Source organism: Zalophus californianus, chromosome 14 (assembly GCF_009762305.2).
Source record: "Zalophus californianus isolate mZalCal1 chromosome 14, mZalCal1.pri.v2, whole genome shotgun sequence".
Classification (NCBI taxonomy): domain Eukaryota; kingdom Metazoa; phylum Chordata; class Mammalia; order Carnivora; family Otariidae; genus Zalophus; species Zalophus californianus.
This window is the reverse complement of record NC_045608.1, coordinates 73,807,357-73,832,662: the sequence shown is the minus strand read 5'-3', so window position 1 is coordinate 73,832,662 and position 25,306 is coordinate 73,807,357. Positions and strand designations below refer to the sequence as shown.

The following is a 25,306-nucleotide window of genomic DNA, read 5'->3' as shown; positions in this document are numbered from 1 at the left end:
GAGAAGAAGGATGGAATCCGTACTGCGCAGAGGCGCATGTCACCACCGCTAACATAGCCAGGAACAAATAAATGTTCAGGGGTTTTGGTAGATCTGGTCATCTCCAGGACTCTCTCTGCCCTCTGAGTGAGGGTCTTCAGTTGCTTCCAAGTTGGGGGTGTTTTTGGGGGCAATTTTCGTTTTCGAGGTCTCTTCAAGGAGAGTGTTGCCATCTCTCGGACAGGGGGGTTACCCAGTCAATCCCTGCAGCATCTGAGAGACCTCTTCTGTTGTCTTCATTGCTGGTCCTGGGACAGACTTTCCGAAGAGGTATCCAAATTGCTCAGCTGGATCCATCTGGAATGACACAAGCATAACCAGGGCCTCGGGTAATTAATTTCCCGGGCAACCAATTATTTTCATCATTTTTTATCCAGATGGGTACATCCTGAGTTGCGATTGAGGCTGGCAAGAAATGTTTGTCAGCTCTAGTATATGGTTCTCCTTGGGGTAAATTTAGAAAATTTAAAATAAATTAAGTTTGTGCCATGACGTCTCGGGGAGAGTTTCCCCCTTTCTTTTTTGAAATAGTTTTACGGAGTTCTTTTTTAATGGTGGCATGCGCCCTTTCTACTACAGCCTGTCCTTGAGGATTATAAGGAATACCTGTGATATGCTGTATTTGCCATTCTGCAAGGAATTCTCATACTTTCTTGCTAGTATATGCTGGGCCATTATCTGTCTTGATACAAGTAGGTAACCCCATAATAGCGAAACATTCAAGTAAATGAGAGATAACATGCCCAGCCTTTTCTCCCGTCAATGGAGTAGCATGAAGAAATCCTGAAAAAGTGTCTTATTGTAACATGAATATACGAGAGATGTCTGAAAGGTGGGAAATGAGTAACGTCCATTTGCCAAATACAATCAGGAGCTGTGCCTCTGGGATTGATGCCCGCCGGATGCTCAGTTAAATGTAGAGGTCGACAAACGGGACAGGAAGAGACTATTTGCCTGGCAGGGCGCAGGGTATTTTATAGTGTGAATGTAGGCGGTTGGCGTTGGTATGAAGATGGGCATGTTCTGCTTGTGGAGTTTCAAAAATAGGAGTAGCCAATAAATCAGCAGATTGATTCCCTTGTGTAAGAAGTCCAGGGAGGTTAGAATGAGAGCAGATAGGAGTAATGAACAAAGGGTGAGTTCGAGATTGAATTTCTAATTGTAATTCCTGAAGCAAAGGGTTAATGATAGAGTGAGTCGTGGAAATGAGAGCTGTTTCTAAAGGCGCAACAGTGCCAACTACGTAGGCAGAATCAGATACGGTATTCATAGGATAACGAACATTCTGCAATAAGAACAGTAAAGCTGCAAGTTTGACTTGTTGAGCAGAAGCCTAAGGGGTTTTCATGGAGCACTGAATAGCAGGGCCCCAGACTCCGGCACGCCAGGAGGAGGAGCCATCAATAAAGTATGTAGGAGCTGAGGGGACTGTAATGTTACGAACCACGCGATTTATAACCCAGGCAGTGCGCTTTAGAAGTCCCATAGTTTACTTGACGGACAGTGGCAACCTATGCGCCCAGTATAATCAGCAAGAGATATTTGCAGATTGGTAGAGAAAGGAGGCACTTCCTTAAAGGATGTGGAAGAGATAGGTAAAACAATGAGCGCTGGGTCAAATCCAAGAATTTGAATAGAACACTTTTGTCCTTGGAGAATGAGTGAAGCGACAAGAGATAGATATGGAGTAACAGTTCAAGAAGTTTTTGTATGTAAAGTCACCCATTCGAGAGGTTTGTCTTCTTGAGCTAAGACACCAGTTGGAGAATGAGGGGTAGGGAAAATAAGAAGAAGCAGGGGGAGAGAATCATCATACCTGTAAGCAAAGACAGTTTTTAATCGCTCTTCGACAAACTGCAGTTTGGCTTCTGCCTCTGAGGATAGAGTGCGAGGACTATCTAAAGCAGAATCACCTTGTAAAGTGTTAAATAAATTTTGTAATTTATAAGTAGTAATCCCTAGGAGGGGGCGAATCCAGTTAATGTCTCCTAGGAGTTTCTGAAAATCGTTAAGAGTAAGGAGGGTATCCTTACAAATTTGCATTGTTTGAGGTTTCACTGTGGTTCTATCTACCACAGTGCCTAGATAAGAAGCCCGAGTAGTTGTTTGGATTTTCTCCGGGGCTATTATGAGACCGGCAGAAGTCAAATGTTGGGAAGTGGCCTGATACACATCTTGTAATTCGGTTGCAGTTTGTGATGCCAGCAAAATATCATCCATATAATGAATGATATAGGATCGAGGATAATGATCTCTTACAGGTCTGAGGACCTGGCCAACATAATACTGACACAGGGTAGGAGAATTAGTCATGCCTTGTGGCAAAACTGTCCACTGATATCATCTCATTGGTTCCTTATTGTTAGTGCTGGAAATAGAAAAGGCAAATTTCTCCTTATCCTCAGGGTGAATGACTATGGTATAGAAACAATCCTTAAAATCTATTATCATCAATGGCCATTGTTTGGGAATGGCTGTAGGAGTGGGTAACCCAGGCTACAAGGCACCCAAAGGCTCCAAGATGGGATTAACATTCCGAAGGTCTATTAAGAGCCTCCACTTACTGATTTCTTTCTGATAACAAAAACCGGAGAGTTCCAAGGAGGTTGTGAAGGCTCTGTATGTCCTACCTGCAATTGTTCTTGAATAATTTGTTCTAAGGCCTGCAGTTTTTCTATTGGAAGGGGCCATTGAGGAGTCCAAACCGGGAAGAAGTTTTCCATGTTATTTTAATGGGGGCAGGCCTCTTTTCCGCAACAGCCCCTAGAAAAAAGGGTAACCCAGTCCAGCCCTATGAGTTTGTCCTAGGGCTATGATAGGCTCCTTTATTCCTTGATGTTGTTTGCCTAAGCCCCGTCCTGGTTTATAGCCCATCTTTGTCATGATTTGATTAACTGGTCGATTTAGGGGGATGACTAGCTCGGCTCCCCACTGTTGCAAGAAGTCTCTTCCCCAAAGATTAATGGGGGTATTTAACGTGAAAGGCTGGATAATCCCTTCTAATTCGTCTGGTCCCTCACATTTAAGTGGCACGCTACTTTGTCGAATTTCTTCTGCCGTCACAAAACCTATTCCTTCTACCGAACTAGAGGTTGCTTGCGTGGGCCAGGTATTAGGCCAGTGCTGGGAGGCTATTACTGAAATATTGGCTCCAGAATCTACTAGACCTGAGAAAGTCCTTCCTCTAATTTTAAGATTCATAGAAGGACGATCAGTCTGAGTCAATAATGAAGCCCATTTAACCATGAGAGGATCAGTACTACCGAATCCTCCTCATCTGATCTGTTGGGACTGACCAATTTGTACATAGGGCAATAATAATGACTGAGCAATTCTATCTCCTCCCTTAAAGATCCAAGGAACCCGAGTCTGTGCGACCACCATTATTTCTCCTTCATAGTCAGACTCTATTACTCCAGTCATCACCTGGATTCCTTTAAGATTTAGGTTAGATATTCCTAGCACAAGACCCACGCTTCCTCTTGGTAAAGGTCCATAATAACCCGTGGGTATTTTTTGAGGCCCGAGACCAGGGTGAAGACTTACTGTAAAAGGAGTGGTTAAATCTACTGCGGCACTTCCCTGGGTGGCGGGACTGAGTGATAACACGGAAGGTTTATGTGCGCAGCAGGAAGTTGCTGCTGGAGAGGCGACATATTGAATCCCCCGTTGTTGTTCAGGCCCCGGGGGTGGCCCCGCATTCCATTTCCCGACCTTAATGGGAGTGGGTTACCTTGCCTGTCAAATATGGATTTGCATTCCTTGGCCCAATGTTTGCCTTTGCCGCAACGAGGGCAGAGGCTAGGGGCGGTATTACAAAGAGAATTGGCTCTAGGTTGGGGGGCTTTACGGCATTCCTTCTTGACATGTCCTACTTTCCCACAATTATAACATTTTATATCCTGTTTTTGTTTTTGTAGGGCCATGAGCTGAAGGGAGGCTATCCGAGCTTGATGTGTAAAAGTGCCAATATTTCTACATAGACGAAGATAATTGAGAATGTTTCCTGTTTCCCTATGTGGCTGGACGGCCGCTTGGCAGTCCTCATTAGCATTTTCAAAAGCAAGCTCTCTTAGCAAGTGCTCTTTAGCAAGTTTATTAATCGACTTGGCGGTCAATAGCCATTTCGAGCCGAGAAATAAAATCAGTAGATGCTTCTGTAGGCCCTTGCACAATTTTTATATAACTTTGCCCCACTTCCCCTGAAGGGATTAGCTTTCCCCACGCTGCGTGGGCGATTTCAGATACCTGCACTGTGGCTGCAGGCGGAGTGTTAACCAATGCTCTCGAACATCTGAAAAGGGGCCAGAGCCAGTGAGCATTTCAAAAGAAATATGATGCCTGGCTGGGTTAGCCCGATTCGCCCGGGCTTTCATATAGGCGGCATCCGATAACCACATTTTCCATTGTAATAAATCCTGTGGCTTAAGGCAAGCCCGTGCAACCATATGCCAGTCATGAGGGATCCACTCCCCAGAATTTGCCCAAGCTTTCAAAATCTCTATAGTATAAAGGGCTGTGGGTCCATACAAGTGGCAAGCCTTCTTTAGTTCCCTTAAAGCATTTAAATCTAATCCCTCATAGACGGGACCAGACACTTGTGTTCGGTCTATGGGGAAAGCCATAAATAGATCATTAGCCCCTTGCCGTCAGAGTTCCTTTTCGAGAGGTGAGAGAGCTAGGGAGGATCGTTTGAGAGGGAATAAATCTACTGTGGAGGGAGGTTGATCATCTTCAGTGGGGCCCTCCGTTAAAAGTGGAGGGGCCGTGGGTAACAGCCGGGACTGTGAAGCCGCAAAAACTTTTTTACTTTCAGTCTTAGCCTTTTCTAAAGTCTCATCATCTAATTCATATGTATGTAAAGAGTTAGTAGTTTCTTTAGCAACCTCAGCCGGGGATAACTTATCCCCAGTTTCCATAGTATTGATAACCACTCGTACTAAAGCCCAAATGGGCCAGAAATCAAGAGGAATCGTTTCACCCTGTCTCATAGCCTTCGAGACATTATTTTTCACTCAGATCCAAGTCTCCTCATCTAAGGAGCCTTCGTCCGGAAACCAAGGATTGTATTCAACTGCTGTTTCCAAACATTTTTCTGTGCGCTGCTTAGTAACTTTAGCTCCATATTCTTTAAGAAAATGATGTATCGGGGCGCCTGGGTGGCTCAGTTGGTTAAGCGACTGCCTTCGGCTCAGGTCATGATCCTGGAGTCCCGGGATCGAGTCCCACGTTGGGCTCCCTGCTCGGCAGGGAGTCTGCTTCTCCCTCTGATCCTCTTCCCTCTCATGCTCTCTGTCTCTCATTCTCTCTCTCTCAAATAAATAAATAAAATCTTAAAAAAAAAAAAAAGAAAATGATGTATCAACGCAGCAAAACCTGATGCTTTCGAATTTGATTGCCCCATAACCCTGTAATAAACTTTCCTACTTACCACCTTCTGTAGGGTTCCTATCGCTGGCCGATCACTCCTCGACGGGGGCTTCAGGTCCCTGTTCAGGCACCACTTGTTGACCTCTGAGAGTCGGGGACCGGGGGTGGCAAAGGAACTGAGAAAAAGAGATGACAGTATAGCGAGGCACAGGGGACCCCGAGCAAACAGCCCGAGGTGCCGAGGTTTATTTTCCATACTCTTATATACCTTCTACAGCAGGGGCGTATTAAGGCACATTCCTCCACGTATCCAGGATTAGTCAAGCACGTAAGAATCTTTAAAACAGAATAAAGGAACAAAGAGGGGAGTGCACAGTGTGCTGTTTACAGCTGGCTTCCTATCTACAAAACATCTTCTGCTGGGTACTTTAGAACTGACCACACACATTCCAAGGGCATTTCACTCTGATCCTTTCGGGTTATTTTTAACCCTGCAATCTCGAGTTTTCTCAGAGATCTCGGAGTCTGAGCGAACAGGCACCAGTGGTCGTTGTGGCGTTCTGTTTCCTACAAGCATCACCTTCTGTCATTCAAACCTTTTGCTTAACTGCCACCTATTCAGAATGGCCTTCCCTCACCACCCATCCAGAACCATCTAGAGCAGCACCTTGTTCTCTTCTGTTTCCCTTCTCTACTTCTCTTCCTCACACTTGTCCCCACCTCTCAGTCCGTTCCCTGTGTGTTCACTGTTTTGTGTAATGTCTGTCTCCCCTCTGCGCTGGAAGTCCCATGAGAGCAAGATGTCTGGTGCACGTCTGTGGTCCCAGCACCTAACACGGCTGTATTCAATGAATACTTGATCCATGGGTGAATCAATCAAAGGTTAAATAAAGGGAGAAAATACCTTTGTTAGAAGCTCTAGAATATAAGCAGTGCCTGTATTCATTTCCTAGGACTGCTATATCAAAGTACCACCGACTAAGTGGCTTAAACATAGTAATTGCTTGTCTCATGGTTCTGGTGGCTGGAAGTCCAAGATCAAGGTGTCTGCAGGGTTAGGTTTTTCTTAGGCTGTGAGGAAGAGTCTGTTCCATGCTTCTCCTCCAGCTTCTGGTGGTCTGCTTGCCAGTTTGGCTGTTCCTTGGCAGATAGAAGCATCACCTTGATCTCTACTTTCATCTTTACATGACATTCTCCTGTGTGCATCTGTGTCCCAATTTTTATAAAAACACCAGTCATATTGGATTAGGGGACCAGCCTACTCCAGTATGACTTCATTTTAACTAATTACATCTGTGATGGTCCTGTTTCCTAGGAAGATCGCATTCTGAGATACTGGTGGGTTAGAACTTCAACATATGAATGGGGAGGAAGGAAAATTCAACTCCATAATGGTGCCCTCATTTGTGTTTATTGTATAATGCATAAGCCATTCTTATGTCATTAAACAGAGAAGTAGGTTTAGTTACATTATCCTGGGCACCCAATGATGTGTTGGTTTATCACACAGATTACAAATAATGGGTATGAATTACTTTGTAATTTGGAAACTATTCATTAGGTGTTAGCATAATCAGTTGGGGATGTTGATGAATTATTGATGTGTTATTGAGAAAGAACCAATACCATGGATTTGCTGGTCTTAAAATCCCAGAAGCAGATTTTCCTAGCTGGGTCTGCGGACTGTTTAAAATATTAGCTAGTTCTTCTCTAATAATCAGACGGCTTATCAGCAATAATTGTGGATAATGGATTCATATTTTATTTACTCATTTGACAAACAGATACAAATCACTTATTATATGCTGTGAACTGTTTTAGGTGCCCAGAAAAATGTTAATTCACAAACAGCCCTCTGTTATTATTATTTCTATCATTATTAATTATTAATCTTATCTGGGAATAAGGGAACTGAGGCACAGAGAGGTTAAGAAATTGCCCACAGTCACACAGCTCCTGAGTGGCAGAGTCAGGCCATGAAACAAGGCAGTCTGCCTCCAAACCTTTTCATTTGTAGAATGTTCCTTCTTCACAGAAAATCTCATGGAAGAATTCAGTGTTTGGCAGAACAAAGCAGAACTGCTTTGGTTCAAGTTGAGATGGCAAAGCCCTGTCTACTTAGCACCTCCCCTCCCCCTGGGAGCCCTGGTTGCAAAGCCCTGATCTAGGAAATAACACCTCTTGGCGTGATGCCACTTTTAAGCTGTCTTCAATCCACTCTAGCATAAAATAAATACAATTCTTTTCTCACTTTAATTAACTGATTGTGTTTTATTTTGAAAATTTTATCTGCCTAATCTACTTCTGGCAGAAATAAAATGCTAAGATGGATTTTCTCTGGGATGGTAATGCCATATGGCAATTTGGACTTCGCTGGCTTAAGTTCACCTTGGGTTTCTTTATACAAATCAAGGACTGTGATCACAAAAATTTCCTGAATCAAAGAAAGAAATGGAATTTGATTTCGTTTGAATAGAGTTGGATATAAGCTTTGCAACCAGATTGGCATAAACCACCCCCTCTGTTATAGGCTGCGTGTCTTCTGTGGTTATTAATAATATAAAAAAATAGGAGCAACGATATTAACCACTACCGTCCATTGAGTGCCTGCTGCAACCAAGGAACTAAAAACAAAAACAAACAAACAACCCTCAGTTTTACAACTCTAGGTGGTTTATCCTTATTTTGCAGATATGGGTAAGTTGAGGCTAAAATTTTATGTAACTTGTTGAAGATGGCCCAACCAGCAAGTAGAAGAGGTACAATGTTTTGAGAAATATCAGTGGTTAAGGAGCAGAATTCCTTGATATTAAGAATAAAAGGCACGGAAGAGAATATGTTTAGGAAATATAATGTGGGGCCCGAGATGATTTTCAAATTATGAAAGACTGTGAGAATGCATTTGGGATCCATTCCGAAGAGTGATTCATTCCTATCCTGAAATGCCTCTCATCATTTGTTAATGTACACAGTGTGTAACATACTAAAAAGAAAAAGAAAAGAATGCAAATCAATCAAATGGGACCGTGGATCAGTGGGGGATGGAACTGGAGAACAAAACAGAACTCAGACCAAATTGATTGTTCTGCTCGCCTCTATTTTCCCCCAGATTTTGCTCCCACCCTCTGCTACATCCGAACCCAGGAGTCAGCAAACCTTTTGTGTAAAGGACCAGATAGTAAATATTTGAGACAGTGCTCGCCACATATTTTCTCTGCCACAACCACTCAACTCTGCCTTTGTAAAGCAAAAGCAGCGTAGACAGCGTGTAAGTGAATGGCTGTGGTTATTGTAGAGTAAACCTTCATGTATGAACACTAAATTTGAACTTCATATCATTTTCATGTAGTACTTGTTTTGATTTTTGTTTTGTGTGTGTGCGTGCACGTTCGTGTTGGACCATTAAAAAACATTAGAACCATTGTTTGTTCATAGGCTGTGCAATAGGTGGGAAGCCAGATTGGATTCCCATGGTTTGCCGACCACCACTCAAGCTTGAACTTCACATTCCCCCCTGGTTTTCAAGCACATTGCTTCTTGTCTCTATGGGTGTTTCTTTTATTTCAAATTGCCTATAAATGCTGTTTGGGACCAAGGACTTCATCCGGGAAGAGACTTCGAGGACCATGTAGCAGAGGTACATGCAGCATATTCTGTGAAAGCTGACTTGCTGAGTTGCAAGGGCCAGTTCGACTGCAGGCCACACAAAGAGAAGCCACTGTGGCTGTCTAAGAGGATTTACAATAAAATGGAAAATTCTTGGCATCCTCTGTCAATTTCATTGAAGATTAAAGGATAAATTCAGGACTTAGAGTTACCCCAGTAGCTATCTAGTTTTAAAGTGATGCTAGCAAATATGAAAATTCTTTGTGTGTTTTACCAGCATGATCATGGCTAAATTTTAAATATTTTTGTTGTTTTTTTCGCACTAGGGAAGCCAGCCTTAATGTGATAGAAACACCCTTGAACTTGTCATCCAAAAGACAAAGGCTTGAGTTTCAGCTCTTAGTTTTGCGGTGACCTTGGGTAAGTTATCACCTACGGGAGTCTTGGCTTCCTTATCAGTAAAATGAGACAAATAATCCTACCTCACAGGGCTTTTCATTTTATTTTATTTTTTTCAGTTCTTTACTATTTATTAGGGAAATTTCAAACAGAACCAGAATAGAGGAGTCTAGTGAACGCCATGTGTCCTTGACCCACTTCAGTGATTCCTTGCATTTTGCCAGACTTCATTCATTTTTACCCCACCCCATTTTTTCTCTCTGCTAGAGCATTCTACAGCAATTCCAAATGTAATATTTCAGTAAGTATGACTAACGGAAAAGATCTTTCTAAAGAATATCATAATTCTAGGGGTGCCTGGGTGACACAGTCATTAAGTGTCTGCCTTCGGCTCAGGTCATGATCCCAGGGTCCTGGGATCGAGCCCCACGTTGGGCTCCCTGCTCAGCAGGAAGCCTGCTTCTCCCTCTCCCACTCCCCCTGCTTGTGTTCCCTCTCTCTCTGTCTCTGTGTCAAATAAATAAATAAAATCTTTTTAAAAAAATCATAATTCTAATATCATACCTAGCGACATTACAACGACTCTTTAACATCATTTGTCACCCAGTCGGACTTTGTTTCCCCAGCTGTCTCAACAATGTCTTTATGTAACTGGTTTATTTGAATCAAGAGGCAAAGAAGATTCCTATATTGCGTTTGGTCATGTTTCTTAAGACTCTTCATTTGTGGCAATTTTCCTTCTTTTCTTCTGATCTTTCTTCATATAGTTTGTGGAAGAAACTAGTTATTCGTCCCATAAAATGTCACATAATTTGGGTTTGGCTGATTGCAGCCTTAACCCTTGTAGAGTCATTGAACATTTTCCTCTTGTCCAGATACTTACTGTTCTTAGATACAGAGGCTTGATGAGATTCAAGTTCACTTTTTTTTTTTTTAAAGCATACTTTGTAGGTGATGCTTTCTATTTGTGATTGTACCACATCTAGAGGACAAAATGTCTGGGTGTCTCTTTCTACTTATGTCAAGATGGATTAGTGAGGTTCCTCAGGTTAGTACATCAACCTCTCACCTGGTGATTTTAGCACTGGTTGATGACTTGTTTCAGATCCATTACTTCATAAGGGGTTACAAAATGTAGGTCTTCTATCAATCCACTTGGATTTATTAGCAGAAATTCTTTAGAAAAAAAGAATCGACTATTTGGTCACCATGAAATATAATTCATACAGGAAAGGCAAGATAAATGCTTGTCGGTGACCCCTCACTCCCTCTTTTGAACTAATGTTAGTACAATGGTGGCCTCTCTCCATTGAGTTGGATGATAATAGTTGCTGGTGGTGGTGGTTTTTCTCCTTCACCATGATTTCAGGAATTTCAAAATCCTTTATATTTTTCAATCCTTCACAGTCATTTTTCTTTCATGCTGGCTTTTGTGTCTTATTTGAGTAGTATTTGATCACTTTTTGCCTTCTGGAAGAACAAGATATCTTGAGCTTACCTTGTACATTTCTTGTCCCAGACGTAAATCACTCAAGAAGCCATGGTTTCTTTTTAGTGGAAAATGGTATACTGAGACCACAGTCTGGGCACCAGGAGCGTTAACTGCTTATATTTCTAAATTTTTGAGTGGCTGGACCTAGAATATACATTTTTTAAAAATATTTTATTTATTTATTTATTTATTTATTTATTTATTTATTTGAGAGAGAGAATGAGATAGAGAGAGTACATGAGAGGGGGGAGTATCAGAGGGAGAAGCAGACTCCCTGCTCAGCAGGGAGCCCGATGCGGGACTCGATCCTGGGACTCCAGGATCATGACCTGAGCCGAAGGCAGTCGCTTAACCAACTGAGCCACCCAGGCACCCTAGAATATACATTTTTAAGGGAAGATAAATCATTATTTTCTAGTCATCATTTCAGTTTAGATTGTAAGGTTTTTACAGAACATTTTTTGTTCTAACGGTAGGGGCCTTTTCTTTTATTCTCAGAATCTTGGTTCTTAATGATGTTAAGACAATGACTTTGTGGCTTTATTCTACATCATGCATTTCTGTGGGTGAGTGCATGTGTATGCATGTACACATATACTAGTTTCAAAGTAGCAACACTGATATTTCCATTAACAATATTATTAGTGAGTATGGTTTAAGAGGGTTTCGCAATTCTTTTTATTCCTAGGGCATAGCACACCTGGGATAAATAGTCCCTGGCAAACGCTTTAAAAATCACTTCAAATAATCCATGTGGATATGTCACCAACTTGATTTACAGATATAGTCACTTGTTTTATTTATTTCTTATCTTGAAGGATTTCATTTTTTTCTTTTTAATTCAGTTTTATTTTAAAATGAGGTAAAATAATTACGTTGTTCAGGGTCAAAACTTAAATCATAGATTTTCCCCTTCTATCCACCTCTCCCTTCTTTTAGAAATTATCATGCCATAGATCCTTTATATATCCTTTTCTGCACCATGTTTTTTTTATTGAATAATGCATCCTAGAGAAGACCCCATGGCAGTAGATTATTCAACCAGTCCTCTTTTTTTGGGTATTTCAGCTTTTCCCAACATTTTTCCATTACAAATAGTTCTCCAGTAGATGACCTTTATAGGCTATTGAGAGTTAGATAAAGTGTAAAGTGATATATATATATATATATATATATATACACAATATATTATAGCAAAATCATATATACATACATACATATGATTTTGCTATAATATATTGTTTCAGTTCCACGGTCATTTATTCAGTAGTTATAATGTGCTAGAATATAAAGATGAATAAGATGTCGTCCCTGGTCTTGAGGTTTTACAGTCCAATATGATGTGGAGTAAAAAAGAAACATTTTACATTTTTCCTTCTCAGATAATTTGATTTTTTTTAAAGATTTTATTTATTTATTTATGAGAGAGAGAGAGAGAGAGAAACAGCATGAGAAGGGAAAGGGTCAGAGGGAGAAGCAGGCTCCCCGCTGAGCCAGGAGCCCGATGTGGGACTCGATCCCGGGACTCTGGGATCATGACCTGAGCCGAAGGCAGTCGCTTAGCCAACTGAGCCACCCAGGCACCCTCACATAATTTGATTTTTATGCCTCTAATCAATGAATACTTCAGCTGGTGCTGTTTTTATATTAAATTAATTCCTGGATTTCTGGATCTATACAGATATCAGTAATTTATAATACTTTCTATTATATTTAATTACAGTGCTAACACAGAACTTCTTTCAGTTTATGAGCCATATTATCATATCATCAAAGAACTTAGTTTTGTCTAATCGATTTACGTTTCCCTAGAGCCAGAATTCACAATGACAACAGTAACAGGGACCACAGAGGTCCCCCCAATGGGTAAAAGAGAAGATAATTCTGCCTTGTATGAGTTAACATCAGCTCACGTTATTGAAGAAACCGAATATGTGAGAAAGGTATGCAGGTGCTGGGAATCATATTAACATGACATGATTTTTTAAAATGCAATCTGATATGGTTTGGTGGGCTTTGTTTCTCCCTCCATAGAACCTGAGAGGACACATTTGGCAAAGGACAATCCCAGCAGCTGAAATTTCAACATATATTTAGTAACCTCTCTTGAGGACATGAACCTCTGTTCCCACATGTAGAGTAAACTTGAATAATGGGCCAGAAGGTTCAGAACACCTATCAGCACTTAATTTGCCCCACACCATTCACCACTCTACTTCCTACCACTTTATATCATTTCTCAGTTGTTTCATGAGTGTTGATACTGCGTTCCCAAGTAGATGTTTATGAGTCTCGCTGAGTTTCTGTCTCTCCTTACCCACTTTCTTTTTACATTCCGGGTTGCTCTCCCCAGTAACCCATGTTGGCATGTTACTTCATTAAAAATGTGAAATCTTATGAGAATCCAGGGATAATGGCTGACAACAGTATATATTCTTAGGAACTGTTTCTTTGAACAGATAGAAAAATTTGGACAGAGATAGTTGGTAACTTATTCAGATCAATTAATTTATCTTGAGTGTCTTGCAGTTCCATAGGTCACTAAGACGTGGGGCTTATATTTCCTGCATAAATTTGTATGATCTCCTCTTAGTAATTATTCTGTAGTAATTACTAACTAGTAATTATTCTCTAGTAATTACTAGCTAGTAATTATTCTCTAGTAATTACTAGTTAGTAATTATTTTGTAGTGATTACTAAATAGTAATTGTTTTATAGTAATTACTAAACAGTAAATTAGTACTAAATTACTACATAGGAAAAATAGAATTAAGTAGTATTAAATACTAATGACTAAATAGTAATTATTTTTTAGTATAATATTCATTTAGGTTATATTTTAGGTTTGACTGAGAAAGAATTATAAAGACCAAATGTTCATTTTCTGCAATCTAAACCATATTAGCCTAAATGCAAGTCAGGTTAATGGCAGTTATTTAAATCTAAGATCAGTAATATATTACTTTCCAATTAAATCAGGTATACTATAGCTGGTATAAAGGAAAAAAGTGTTTGGCATTAAATGCCTTTGAAAAAAAATAAAATATTTTTTTCTTCTAGATCCGAACTACTCTGGAAAAGATCCGAAATCAAGCTTTTAAAGATGAAGTAGGACATAACAGTACACATCACAAACTAGAAACAAAGGTAATAAATGGATCAAAATGTACCACTTTATTCCTTCAGTAAATAAACATAAAACAGTATAAACCTTATTTAAATAACTTTTTAATATAATTATTAAATTTTCCTTTGAAGCTTTGAATGATGAATGTTAAATATTTTGTCAGTATCTAAAGATGTTAATGGGCATGTGTATGAAATATTTAACCACAGATGTTATTAGTAGGCTCAGATTGGAATGACTAGACCTTACTTGAATATTTTAAATGGGGCTTACTTATCTAAAGTATATGGGAAGATGTCAGCCCAGCCAGGATATATGGCAGCAACATTTCCCAAAGACAGACGGAGGTACAAACTTTTAGGCTCACAGAGTTGAAGCTGTTAGGCTTTTAGGTCAAGCAATCGGACAATTGATAAACTTAAATTTCCCTCTCCCCTTCGACTGGCCTTATATTCTTAACATCAAGCAATCTACACTTAGCCTTGTCTGAATTCTGCAGGTTAGAGCTCATCTGAGCCAAGTGCACCTCATCAATGTCAGTGTTGTCCACTATATAGTATGGCCACAGAGAATGCAGATCACAGGGTCTGAGGCATAAACATTGTTCCCCTTATCATTCTCGGTCTCCCAAGCTAATACAACTAGCTCCAAGTATTTTCTTATAGTAAGTGCTCAGAAACTAGAAAAAAAAGGTTAATATTTGTGAATGGTGAAAAAGATAAAAAAATTCCATTTTGGTTCTATGGAGTTGTTTATTAGACCTCTAAGTGGAGGTTCCTAATGGGTGCTGCATGTCTGATTCTGGAGTTGAAGGGTCTGGGCTTGAAGGTCCAGGCTACAGGGCGGGGATTTGGGGCATAAGGATAGCATTTAAAGTTCTGAAATTGGAGGAGATCACCAAACATGTGAGTGTGGATAGAAATGACAGGGGCACCTGGGTGGCTCAGTCAGTTGAGCATCTGACTCTTGGTTTTGGGTTAGGTCATGATCTTATGGGTCCTAAGATTGAGGCCCGCCTCCGGCTCTAGGCTCAGAGGGGAGTCAAGGATTCTCTCCTTCTGTCTCTCCCCCCACACGGGCGGGAGCTCTCTCTCTCAAAAATAAATACGTAAATAAATAAACAAATCTCAAAAACCGAAAGAAATGACAGAAAATTTGAGCATTGAGTTCTGAGATATCCAACACTTAGGAAGAAGAAGAAGAATCACCAGAGCAGGCTGGGGAAAGAAGCTAGTGAATTAGAAGGAAAATCAGGAGAGAGGGGAGTCACTGAAGACAAATGAAAAAGGGTTTCAGAAAGGGGGGAGGGGCCGCTGTGTCAGATGGTGCCTATGGGCCAAGTAACTGGAGGGCTGAACACTGACCACTGGATCTAACAATGGGGAGGTTGTTGGTGACCTTGATAGGAGTAGCTTCTTAGAAATGGAGAGGAATTGTGTTGCTCGTGTCTGCCTTGGTCATCTCAAACCTCAGATGGTTAGCAGACAAATAACAGCCTCAAAGTACCTGCCCCTTCCCCTGCATTATCTGAACAATGTCCAGGTAGGAATTTAGCCGTCGTGATCTTGGCCTTTGCTGCTCACCAAGTGTGGGCTGCGGTCCTGGGAATAACAGCAATATCAGGGAGGTCTTTAGAAATGCAGCATCCAGCAAAGAATAGCATGGAGTAGATACTGTTTGGAGGGTAGGTGAAATTTACTGGGAAAAAAAAATTGTATAATCGCTTCTAATTATACTCTCTAGAGATAACCGTTATTAACATTTGCTATGTACATCCTTCAGTTTTTTTCCTATGCATGCTTTTGTATATATGGCTATGTTTCTTTCCATAAAATGGTATTACTGTATATATTGTTTTATGTCCTGCATATTTCATGTAGAAGTATATTGCTCACATTTTCCCATGTCAGTATATATTCTTCTGTGGCTTAAAAAGAAGGAAAGAAGTGCAGCATCTAGAGCCCCACCCCAGACCTCTTGAATCAGAATCTGCATTTAACCAGATCTGTCACCAAGTGACTCATATGCACATTAAAGTTCAAGATGCACTAATCCATGACCTCTGTAGCTCTCTATTGCTGCCAGCAATCTGCCTTCTACAAGAGTCTTTCTATCAAGTATTCTTTAACAAATTAAAAAACAAAATAGGGGCGCCTGGGTGGCTCAGTCGTTAAGCGTCTGCCTTTGGCTCAGATCATGGTCCCAGGGTCCTGGGATCGAGTCCCACATCCGGCTTCCTGCTCAGCAGGAAGCCTGCTTCTCCCTCTCCCACTCCCCCTGCTTGTGTTCCTGCTCTCGCTGTGTCTCTCTCTGTCAAATAAATAAATAAATAAAAATCTAAAAAAAAAGAACTCTTTCAAAAAAAAACATATATACAGAGAGTGAGAGTATATAGTAGCGTCTGGAGTAGAGTAAATAAAACCCTGACAGAATTATAGTGACTATATTATTTATATGCACTATATTCTTTTTTGTCTTTTTGTTTTTGTTTTTATATCTGTAAATGTAGCCCATCTTTTGTACTGAAAAGAATATTGGTTTTGTTAAACAGACTTGGACTGATTCTAATTCTGGTTTTGGTAGTTATTTCAGGTATAACCTCAGGCTTATTAGTGAAACACTCTCATCTTCAGTTTCCTTCTCTGTATAACGGGCACAGTGCCTTCTAGTGTTTTAAGTAATCAGACAAAGGGGTGTTGATAAAACATCTAAAAGATTACGTGGCACATAGGTAGATAGATGCTTATTAAATAGAAGCTATTATTTTATAATTGTTTCACGTAGGGTATGTAGAATTGTGTAATTCCTTCGTCTGTCTTGAAATAATTTGGAAGAGGAGAGAGCATAGGATGGATACTCAAGAGGCTTTTTCTTGAGCTCTCCCACGTACTGCATAAACCCAGGCTCAGTACCTCACTTTTCATGTCGTAAAATTGATGTAGTTGAGTCAGATAATTTCAAATTTCCTTTCCACTTCTGTGTGTCCTTGATTCCAGATGAGATTTATCTTATGCTCTAAGTGTATTTTCAGTGGGCTAGAGTTTACATTGAGTCACACTGGCAGTAATATTCAGTTCTGACATCTCTGGAAATGTAATATGGGGTGATTACAGTGAAACATCATGGAACATTGAATATTATGTCTTATAACTATTACGTCTGATTATATTCATCTGTAATACAATGTAACCAAAATGCACTTATGTCTGCAACTTAGATAAAAAAGGAAAAAAGTTGGCCTTGTGGATATTATTTATCTCCTAAAAAGGACTTCATGGTAAATTTAAAACTATAAGAAATATAAAAAGTATAAAAGATGTACCTCTACCTTTTTTTGATATAAGAATCTAATCAAATTTGAGCAAATACAGAGGTCAGCTGCTTCATCTAGAATTCCCTATTAATACTTGAAATTCAAAAGATGTATTTTATTTGTGCTGACCTGAATCTTTTTTGGTATATGTAATAGTGAGTGGTAATTACTGTTGTCAAAGTTTGTAGAGGAAAGCAATAGTCAGGTTGATGATTTTTGTGTGTTTTTATTTCAGCACTGTCGAAACATTCAAAATGGCTCTGATTCTGAAATGGACCCCTCTTGTTGCAGTTTGGATCTGCTCATGGAAAGGATGAAAGGAAAAGAACAGCAGATCTTAGAAATGAACAAAGAAAATGAAGTATTGAAAATCAAGGTATGGCTATCAGGAGAAATTTCTTTTTTTCTTTTAGATTTTATTTATTTATTTAGGGAGAGAGTGGGAAGGGGCAGAAGGAAGGGAGAGACAGAACCTCAAACAGACTACCTGCTGAGCACGGAGCCTGACATGGGGCTCAGTCTCCCAACCCTGAGATCATAACCGGAGGCAAAACCAAGAGTTGGATGCTTAACTGACTGAGCCACCCAGGTGCCCCTATTAGGAGAAATTTCTAATTTTGTATTTTTGAGCCAATAAGATAGTTTCATGGATGTGTAAAAACAGACATCATTATACATCCACAGATCCACACGTATGTTCACCTGTGTAGAGAAACGCTTTTCCATTTCATAAATTAATTCTCACTGTTTTATTTTGGAGACTACTTTACTATTGAAAAGATTTTACACAAGTTCAACGGGTATAAAGTTTCAGTTGTGCAAGATGAATCAGTTCTAGAGATCTGCTGTGTTGTGCCCATAGTTAATACAGTGTCTTACACTTAAAAATGTGTTAAGAGGGTCAGTCTCATGTTAAGTGTTCTTACTAAATAATTTTTTAAAGTCTTTCATGTTGAATAAATATTAATTAGAGCACTCAAAGTCAAATGTCTCATTATTTTGTTTAATCTATTTTTGGATGCTTTATATTTTCTTCTTTTTCTTTTTTTCTTTTTTTTTTGGTTTGTTATGTATGCAGTCCTGCAATGAATATCTCTGTAGGTAAATCTTTGTGGCCATTCCTGATTATTTCTGTAGGTTAAGTCCCTTGAGAGATTCATGACACTCACCCTTAATCCTCACATCTTGTCCCACTGCTATTTTAGGAAAATACATCTTTTAGGACTGTTGTGGACATCAATGATAAAGCACAAATAAGTGTATAAAGCTGATAAAGCACTGGTAGCTCTTTGAAGGGTGCAGTTTATAAATGTAGCCCATTGATTTTGGCGCTTTGGATTGGCCTGGCCAGTGCAAATCCTTCTGCATGACAGTTTCCCTAAATAGGGCGTTTCTCATTTTACATTTTGCTCTTAACCAGATCGTAGTGTCTTTTCTCCTATCTCTTGTCTAGGAGGGTGCAAATGGTACAGTTACAGCCTGTTTTCAACCGCCTATTAAACTGTTCTGCCTTTAACCCTTTTTGCGTAAACGTCAAAACATTCATGACGTCTTTTCCCAGCTGGAAGCCTCCAGACAGGCAGGAGCAGTGGCTCTGAGAAACGTGGCCCAGAGATTATTTGAAATCTACCAAACACAGTCTGAAGAAGTTAGAAAGAAGCATGAGGATGGTAAACACTTACTCGAGGTACTACTAAGCTAGCAGCTTGTCTATTGGAAAACTAACACCCCAGTGTGTGTGTATGTGTGTTGGTTCACAAATCTCTTTTTGAGGTTAGGTGTAAAATAAAGAATGGCCCCGTGACTTTGGCAAGTCTTGGACACGGCAGGGTGCCCATCTTCGGTGCCGGTCTCTCCCCACCCCTGCTTAGCCTGGCACCCGGGCATTGCCCAGCTGCTGTGTTGCTGCTGTTGCCCAGAGCCCTGTGGAACACAGGTGGAAGGAGGCGGTGCCCCCCTGTCTGGAAATCGGGGCTGTCCCGATGACACTGGCCAGTGACTCCTCTCCTGGTTCTGCTTTTGACTAACTAGATGACCTAGGTAGAGTTGTTCTCCCTCTTTGCGGTTGGATTTCCGTGTCTCTGCAATGAAAGAATTGGGCTAGATCAATGGTTTCAAATGGTTTTGACCCTAGAATATATTCTTCAAATTAAAAAAAAGAAAAAGTGTGTGTACCTTTATATTTTAAAATACATATTTCATATTTTAACATATAACTCTAAACTAAAATATTTTAAACACATAAATATGTATACATGTGTATATATGTGTGTGTGTATCATAAACATACACACATGCAGACACACCCAGACTGACACACCCATACTTTTTTTGTTTTGTTTTTAAATCTGAAGTGTACATTCTAGGACCAATAAACCTTTATCTGGAGAATGTATTCTAGGACTGGAAAAGGAAAAAACAATGTGTGTGTGTGTGTGTGTGTGTGTGTGTGTTCATCAAAACTCAAAATAGGGAAGCTCACTGAAGCTGGGGTGGGATGCCTAGGCCTCTGTGAGCTCAGGCCTTGCAGAGGTCCCCAGGGGAGCACAGTAGGAAATCCACTGGGCAGGTGATACACCTTCATGCTGCTGGATGTGGTGGTGATGGTCAGAAACTCGCATGCATGCGAGGGTGCAGATAAAGAACCTCAGTGAATGAAGCAAGCAGTCTTGTGTGGACCCAAGTGCTCTGTGTGAGTGAATGGTTGGCCTGTAGGGAAGGGAATGCACACATGTTCTGCAAAGGGGGCTCAGCCCCGGCCTGAAGTTGCCTGGCAGGAATGCCCAGCTGGGGTTTCCAAGGGAATGGAGCTAGACACTTTTTTCTGCTGGAAATCTCAAGTTTTATGAAATGTAATTGTTGATGTGTGTGTGTGTGTGTGCGTGTTGAAGTCAGTTGAGACACTCCCAAGTGTGGCCTATGAGCTGCCAGATGTAGACTTCACTTCTATGGTCTCTAGTACAACTCAGGCTATGGGCCTCAGAAATAGCCCCCAACACAGTGGGGATCATTATTCTGCTTTTATGAAACTTTCTGATTAAAAATAAAACACTAAAAAAAACTGAAACATTTTTTACTGGAACAGTAAAAGATTTCATTTTTGTTCTAATTCAGTTTCATTGAGAAAAAGTCAAAAATGTCACTTTTCTTAAATTAGCATCTCTCTTATACCAGTTGGGATAGCATGATTTATGGTAACACATGTAAACATTCTAGGAATAATACTAATATATTATTAATTCTACATTGCTTTAGTTTGTTGCAGCCCATTAATTCAAAAGAGTAATTTGAATCAGGTGTGAATTATTAAATTTTTTTGGCTACTCAACATTATAGAGGGAGAGAATAGCTGTATAAATTTAATAAAAGCAAGAGTTTGACAATCGTTTTTCTGACCAAAGGTTAACAGACTCGAAAAGGAACAGCAGTTGAAGCAACATGTTGAAAATCTGAATCAAGTTGCTGAAAAGCTTGAAGAAAAACATAATCAAATCACAGAGCTGGAGAACCTTGTACAGAGGATGGAAAGGGTGAGCCCCTGGGGATTTAAAAGGATTTCTTCCAGACAGGGTTAGGGAGAGAATGAAAGAAAATAGCACTAAAATAAATATATAAATATTACATATGTATAAATATAACAAATTTATATAATTAAATATATTTATATAATAATATGTATATTTTATTTTATTGGGTTTTTTTATTATGTTCAATTAGCCAACAATAATATATATATTTTAGAGAGAGAGCATGCATGCTAGAGCGAGCAGGGGGAGGGAAGGGGCAGAGGGAAAGGGCGAGAAAGAATCTCAAGCAGACTCCCTGCTAAGCACGGAGCCCGATGTGGTGCTTGATTTGACGACCCTGAGATCATGACCTGAGCCAAAATCAAGAGCAGGATGCCCAACTGACTGAGCCACCCAGGCACCCCTAAAATAAATATTAATTGAAAGTAAGTGCCCTTTGCAACAAATAAGACTTTAGAAAGTACTGAATAATGTTAGTTCCTTCCCTTACACACTTAATATGATCTGTACGGTCGCTGATCAAATACTGCAGTCATATCATCCTCTGTCACTTTCTCTCTCTGGTGTATGTATGGCTTAGAGAGGCGAAGCAGATGAGGCTGTGAGTGGAAACAATGGGAATGATCACAAAGTCCACCTATTACTAGTAATCATACAGTGGATCCCTGTAATCATAGCATTTCTACGTATTAGAGTCAGTGAAGTATCCATTCTTTGGCAACCCGAGTTCACTTTAGGATTGTGAATACCTATGGCTGCATTAGGACAGGTATAATTCACATTAAGAAAAGACATCCTCTAGGAATTGGAACTTCCATAAGAGACAATTTAGAAAAGAGTTGTGACAGAGCAAAAATTCTTAAAAATGTTATGCCATGTGCCTTCTTTGAGTGGCTGACACTCCAAAAATATGCAAAAGGTGAGCCCATAAATTTAATAATGCATCCCTTAGAATTTAGAATACAGGCAAACCAAGGAACACTGGGTTTTTAGTGGCAAAACAAACTAATAGAAAATTGGGCTCTCTGAAACTGAATTTGGGCTAGATGAGAATATAGGCTTTGGAGGTGCCTAGATGCCTGGCTCATTCAGTAGAGCGTGACACTCTTGATCTCAGGGTTGTGAGTTCGAGCCTCACATTGGGTGTAGAGATTACTTAAAAATAAAACATTCAAAAAAAAAAGAATATAGGTTTTGACTGCTGGTAAATATTGCCCAATAAACTTTTATATTTACTATAATAATTCCCTGATTTGCCTTTTCCCTTCTCAGCCTTATTCTGTTTTATGTCTGCTTGAGTTGATGCCATCTGAGAAATGTCACTTCAGAAGCATCACATTTCAATATTCAGGTTTCTTGCCAAAGGAAATTTGATTAATTTTTTACATATTTCCCAATAATTTAATTTATAACACTGAGTTTGGTTGAATTTGTAGTGTCAATGAAGGTCCTATGAGGAAATCACAAAATTTAACTGAATCTAGTAATAATAATATATAGCTACATCTGTGTTGTGCGGTGGGTCACTGAATGTTTTACTGGAGCCAGAATCGCTGGGCTAGAATGTCCTCAAGCAGCTGGTTTGCTGACGTGGGACAGTTTATAGTTAGGATATTTTGAACAAATTGTAACATTTGGATGACTACTTTGTAACATTAGAATATTTATCCTGTAATAAATAGTTTCACAAATTCAGCACAAAGAATGTTTGCATTTAGGAAAGGAAGACAATTCTGGAATGGAAATAGGGCTGATTAACCAGCTTTCATTTAAATTTAGACTTGTGATCACCTCAAACCCAAACCCAGTCACACTGGGTCAGGTTTAGTAGCCAGCTGTGGAATATCATTTCTATTTCCTAGAAATCCTGTGAAATGGATGTGAGTTCATCTCAGAATTCTGGGTTACGTTCATTTGACTGTTTACTCAACAATTACTTGAGCGCTTACCGTGTACCAGTCAGAGCTAGAGGCTAGATATCTGTTTGTGAATGAACCAGGTATAGTCTCTTTGTGGAGACTGCAATGTAGGGTATCTGGGTTCTGTGGGGACTCGAGGAACTTCCCATACCTCTCTTCATTCATTCTCCTAGGGAGGCAAACACCCATATTTGAAGGTAGGGGAATGTACCCCAGAATAAATTCGATTGGCTTACATACTGGCAGACATTTTTGAGAAGTGATAGCCTAGCATTTATCTTTTTTTGTTGTTTTATTGCTTTTGGGTTTTTTTTGCATTTATTTTGATATTGACCCATAATGGTGGACTGTCTCTAGGTGCTCTGTGACAAAGTAAGTGGACAGGATGCCCATGGTTCATGGCCATGCAGACCCCTTCCTGAATATTCTAGTTCAGTAATTTCCTAGAGTAGAGCCTATTGAAATCTCAGGAAGGTGGAAGTAGGTGGGGATGGATGGAAGGGCACTGTGCAGGAGTTTTTTAGAAACATATTTAGTTTAAAGGGATGTTATATCTGTAAAACAAACAAGCAAATAAATTAAACTACATCTTCTTGTTTTAAAGTAATACCGAGAATACTTCTAAGGCTGTGATGAAGGGTTCCTCAGGTGGCGGGGTGTGTATCAGAAGGAGAGGAGGGGGAACGCTAGATTTTTGTGTTAGTAGGAGAAAGACATGCGTTGAGAAAGGAAATGAAAATTAAAAATGAATGCCCACGCAGAGGCTGATAAATATTGCCCTGGTAGTCGGTGGCCCCTAGAGAAGGATTCATTTTCTACTCACTTGAACAAGCCACTGCTCCAGTAAATGGCCATTAGTGGTATGAGGTCTGGTAATGAACACATTACTTAAAACCTTCACCATCTGTCCCACTTTAATCAGGAATGCAGTGAGAATGAATTCCGTAAACACAGTGATAAGCCAGAAAAAACGCCCAATAAGTGCATTTTAATACAGCATATGTTCCTTTTGCTAGCAGTGCAGTTCTGTTGCATCATATTTGTTTTCCGCTGTCATTGATTTAGCTCTATTAGAATTTTAGAGCTCAGAGGTGCTTTTGAGACCATCTAGTTCCTCATTCACCATTTTATAAATGAGGGCAGTGGGAACAAGGAATGATTCCACTGTCCTCCAGTTACCAGTTCAAAATGCTTTCCATTATGCCCCGATCTTCTCTGGTGTCGGATAAAAATGATATAGTTGGTTCCTAAATCATTTAGATGTTAACAATGGCAATCATTTAAATTGGTGTCTTCTCCACTTTGATCAGTAGGGCGAGGGAGCTCTTGAGCTCCCGAGTGCAGCAGTTTTGGGAAGAGTGCATTGCCCACTGGGTGGTGCTGTGAACTCCTTCCCTCTTCCACAAGACACTGTCCCTGAGAAAAAGGGCTGGACAGTATGGTGTGATTTTCCGTGTTGTCCGAGAGGAAGCATTAAGAGCCCAGGCTTCATGCTGGAACCTTGGCCAGGGCAGAATGTTTACTTGTCCAGTTGTCCAGTTTGCTTGAACCCTGGTTATGAAGATCCATTAATGGAGAGTAAGCCCATTAAGAAGAATGTTAAACACCATTTTCCTCCCTACAAAGTCAAAATATATTATCAGGGTTGTGTTTCTTTGATGATCCAAGTATCAGAATAAGCTTACAAGGCATACCTGTGATCCCTCCAAAATAAGTTAAACACAGCTAGGGAACACAAGGGAAATTCCTATATGTGACAAGAATGCTACAGGAAAAAATTGAAAAAATTAATATAAACTTAAAAAATAATAGCACCTAAGATAGGGAGTGTTTGGCGCCTTCAAATTATTATAAATCAAGGTCCTAATATGTACGAAAGAAGCATGTGGGCCTTTCACATATAATATCTCCAACCATCCCAACGTTTCAATATAGGTAGTATTATCCCCATTTTAGGGATGTTCAGAAAGTCATGACTTAAAAAACCACGACTTAAACAAATACAGAATGAATACATGTCTGATATTTTACTCAACTCATTCATTAATAAGGGAAGCAGTAAGATGGTAAAGCTGGTTTAAATAGAAGCTTTTGAGAAACTGGGTATTTATAGGCATTTTGAAAAAAGGAATATAGGATCGGATTACTAGATTAGATACAAAGCTGGTTAATTTTTTTTGAAGACCATCAAACCATAACCTGAGGGATTATCTTTTCTACCAGGCAGAAATCTACACATGAACATTCAACTTCACAGAGTCAGGGCTCTAATCAAATCATAAACAATAAAGTCAAACACAGAGAAACTCTCCATGAGAATTGGTTATTCAACAATGACCCAATATGACATTAAAATCATACATGGTTTTGTTTTCCAAGTTTTGGCTAGTTTTTCTCAACAAACATGTTACAGTCACAGTTTCAAAACTAGGTCAGTCCATGTCCAAAGAGATTCCCACTGCATTTTGTATTTTAGCCATATGAGTACTGCAGCAGGAATGGTTTTTTTTTTT

At 39.8% G+C, this 25,306-nt stretch overlaps 1 protein-coding gene across 1 annotated transcript in view; it reads left to right on the top strand.

Annotated features, from left to right (window-relative positions):
* Positions 1 to 25,306, top strand: part of CCDC68 (coiled-coil domain containing 68) — a 56,595-nt gene that overhangs the window by 9,159 nt on the left and 22,130 nt on the right. The window contains exons 2-7 of the mRNA XM_027576803.1: positions 9,342 to 9,435; positions 12,719 to 12,849; positions 13,968 to 14,054; positions 17,583 to 17,723; positions 18,909 to 19,034; positions 20,749 to 20,877. Coding sequence (XP_027432604.1) covers positions 12,733 to 12,849; positions 13,968 to 14,054; positions 17,583 to 17,723; positions 18,909 to 19,034; positions 20,749 to 20,877 — 600 coding nt within the window. The 5' untranslated portion in view covers positions 9,342 to 9,435; positions 12,719 to 12,732. The remainder of the gene's footprint in view (positions 1 to 9,341; positions 9,436 to 12,718; positions 12,850 to 13,967; positions 14,055 to 17,582; positions 17,724 to 18,908; positions 19,035 to 20,748; positions 20,878 to 25,306) is intronic.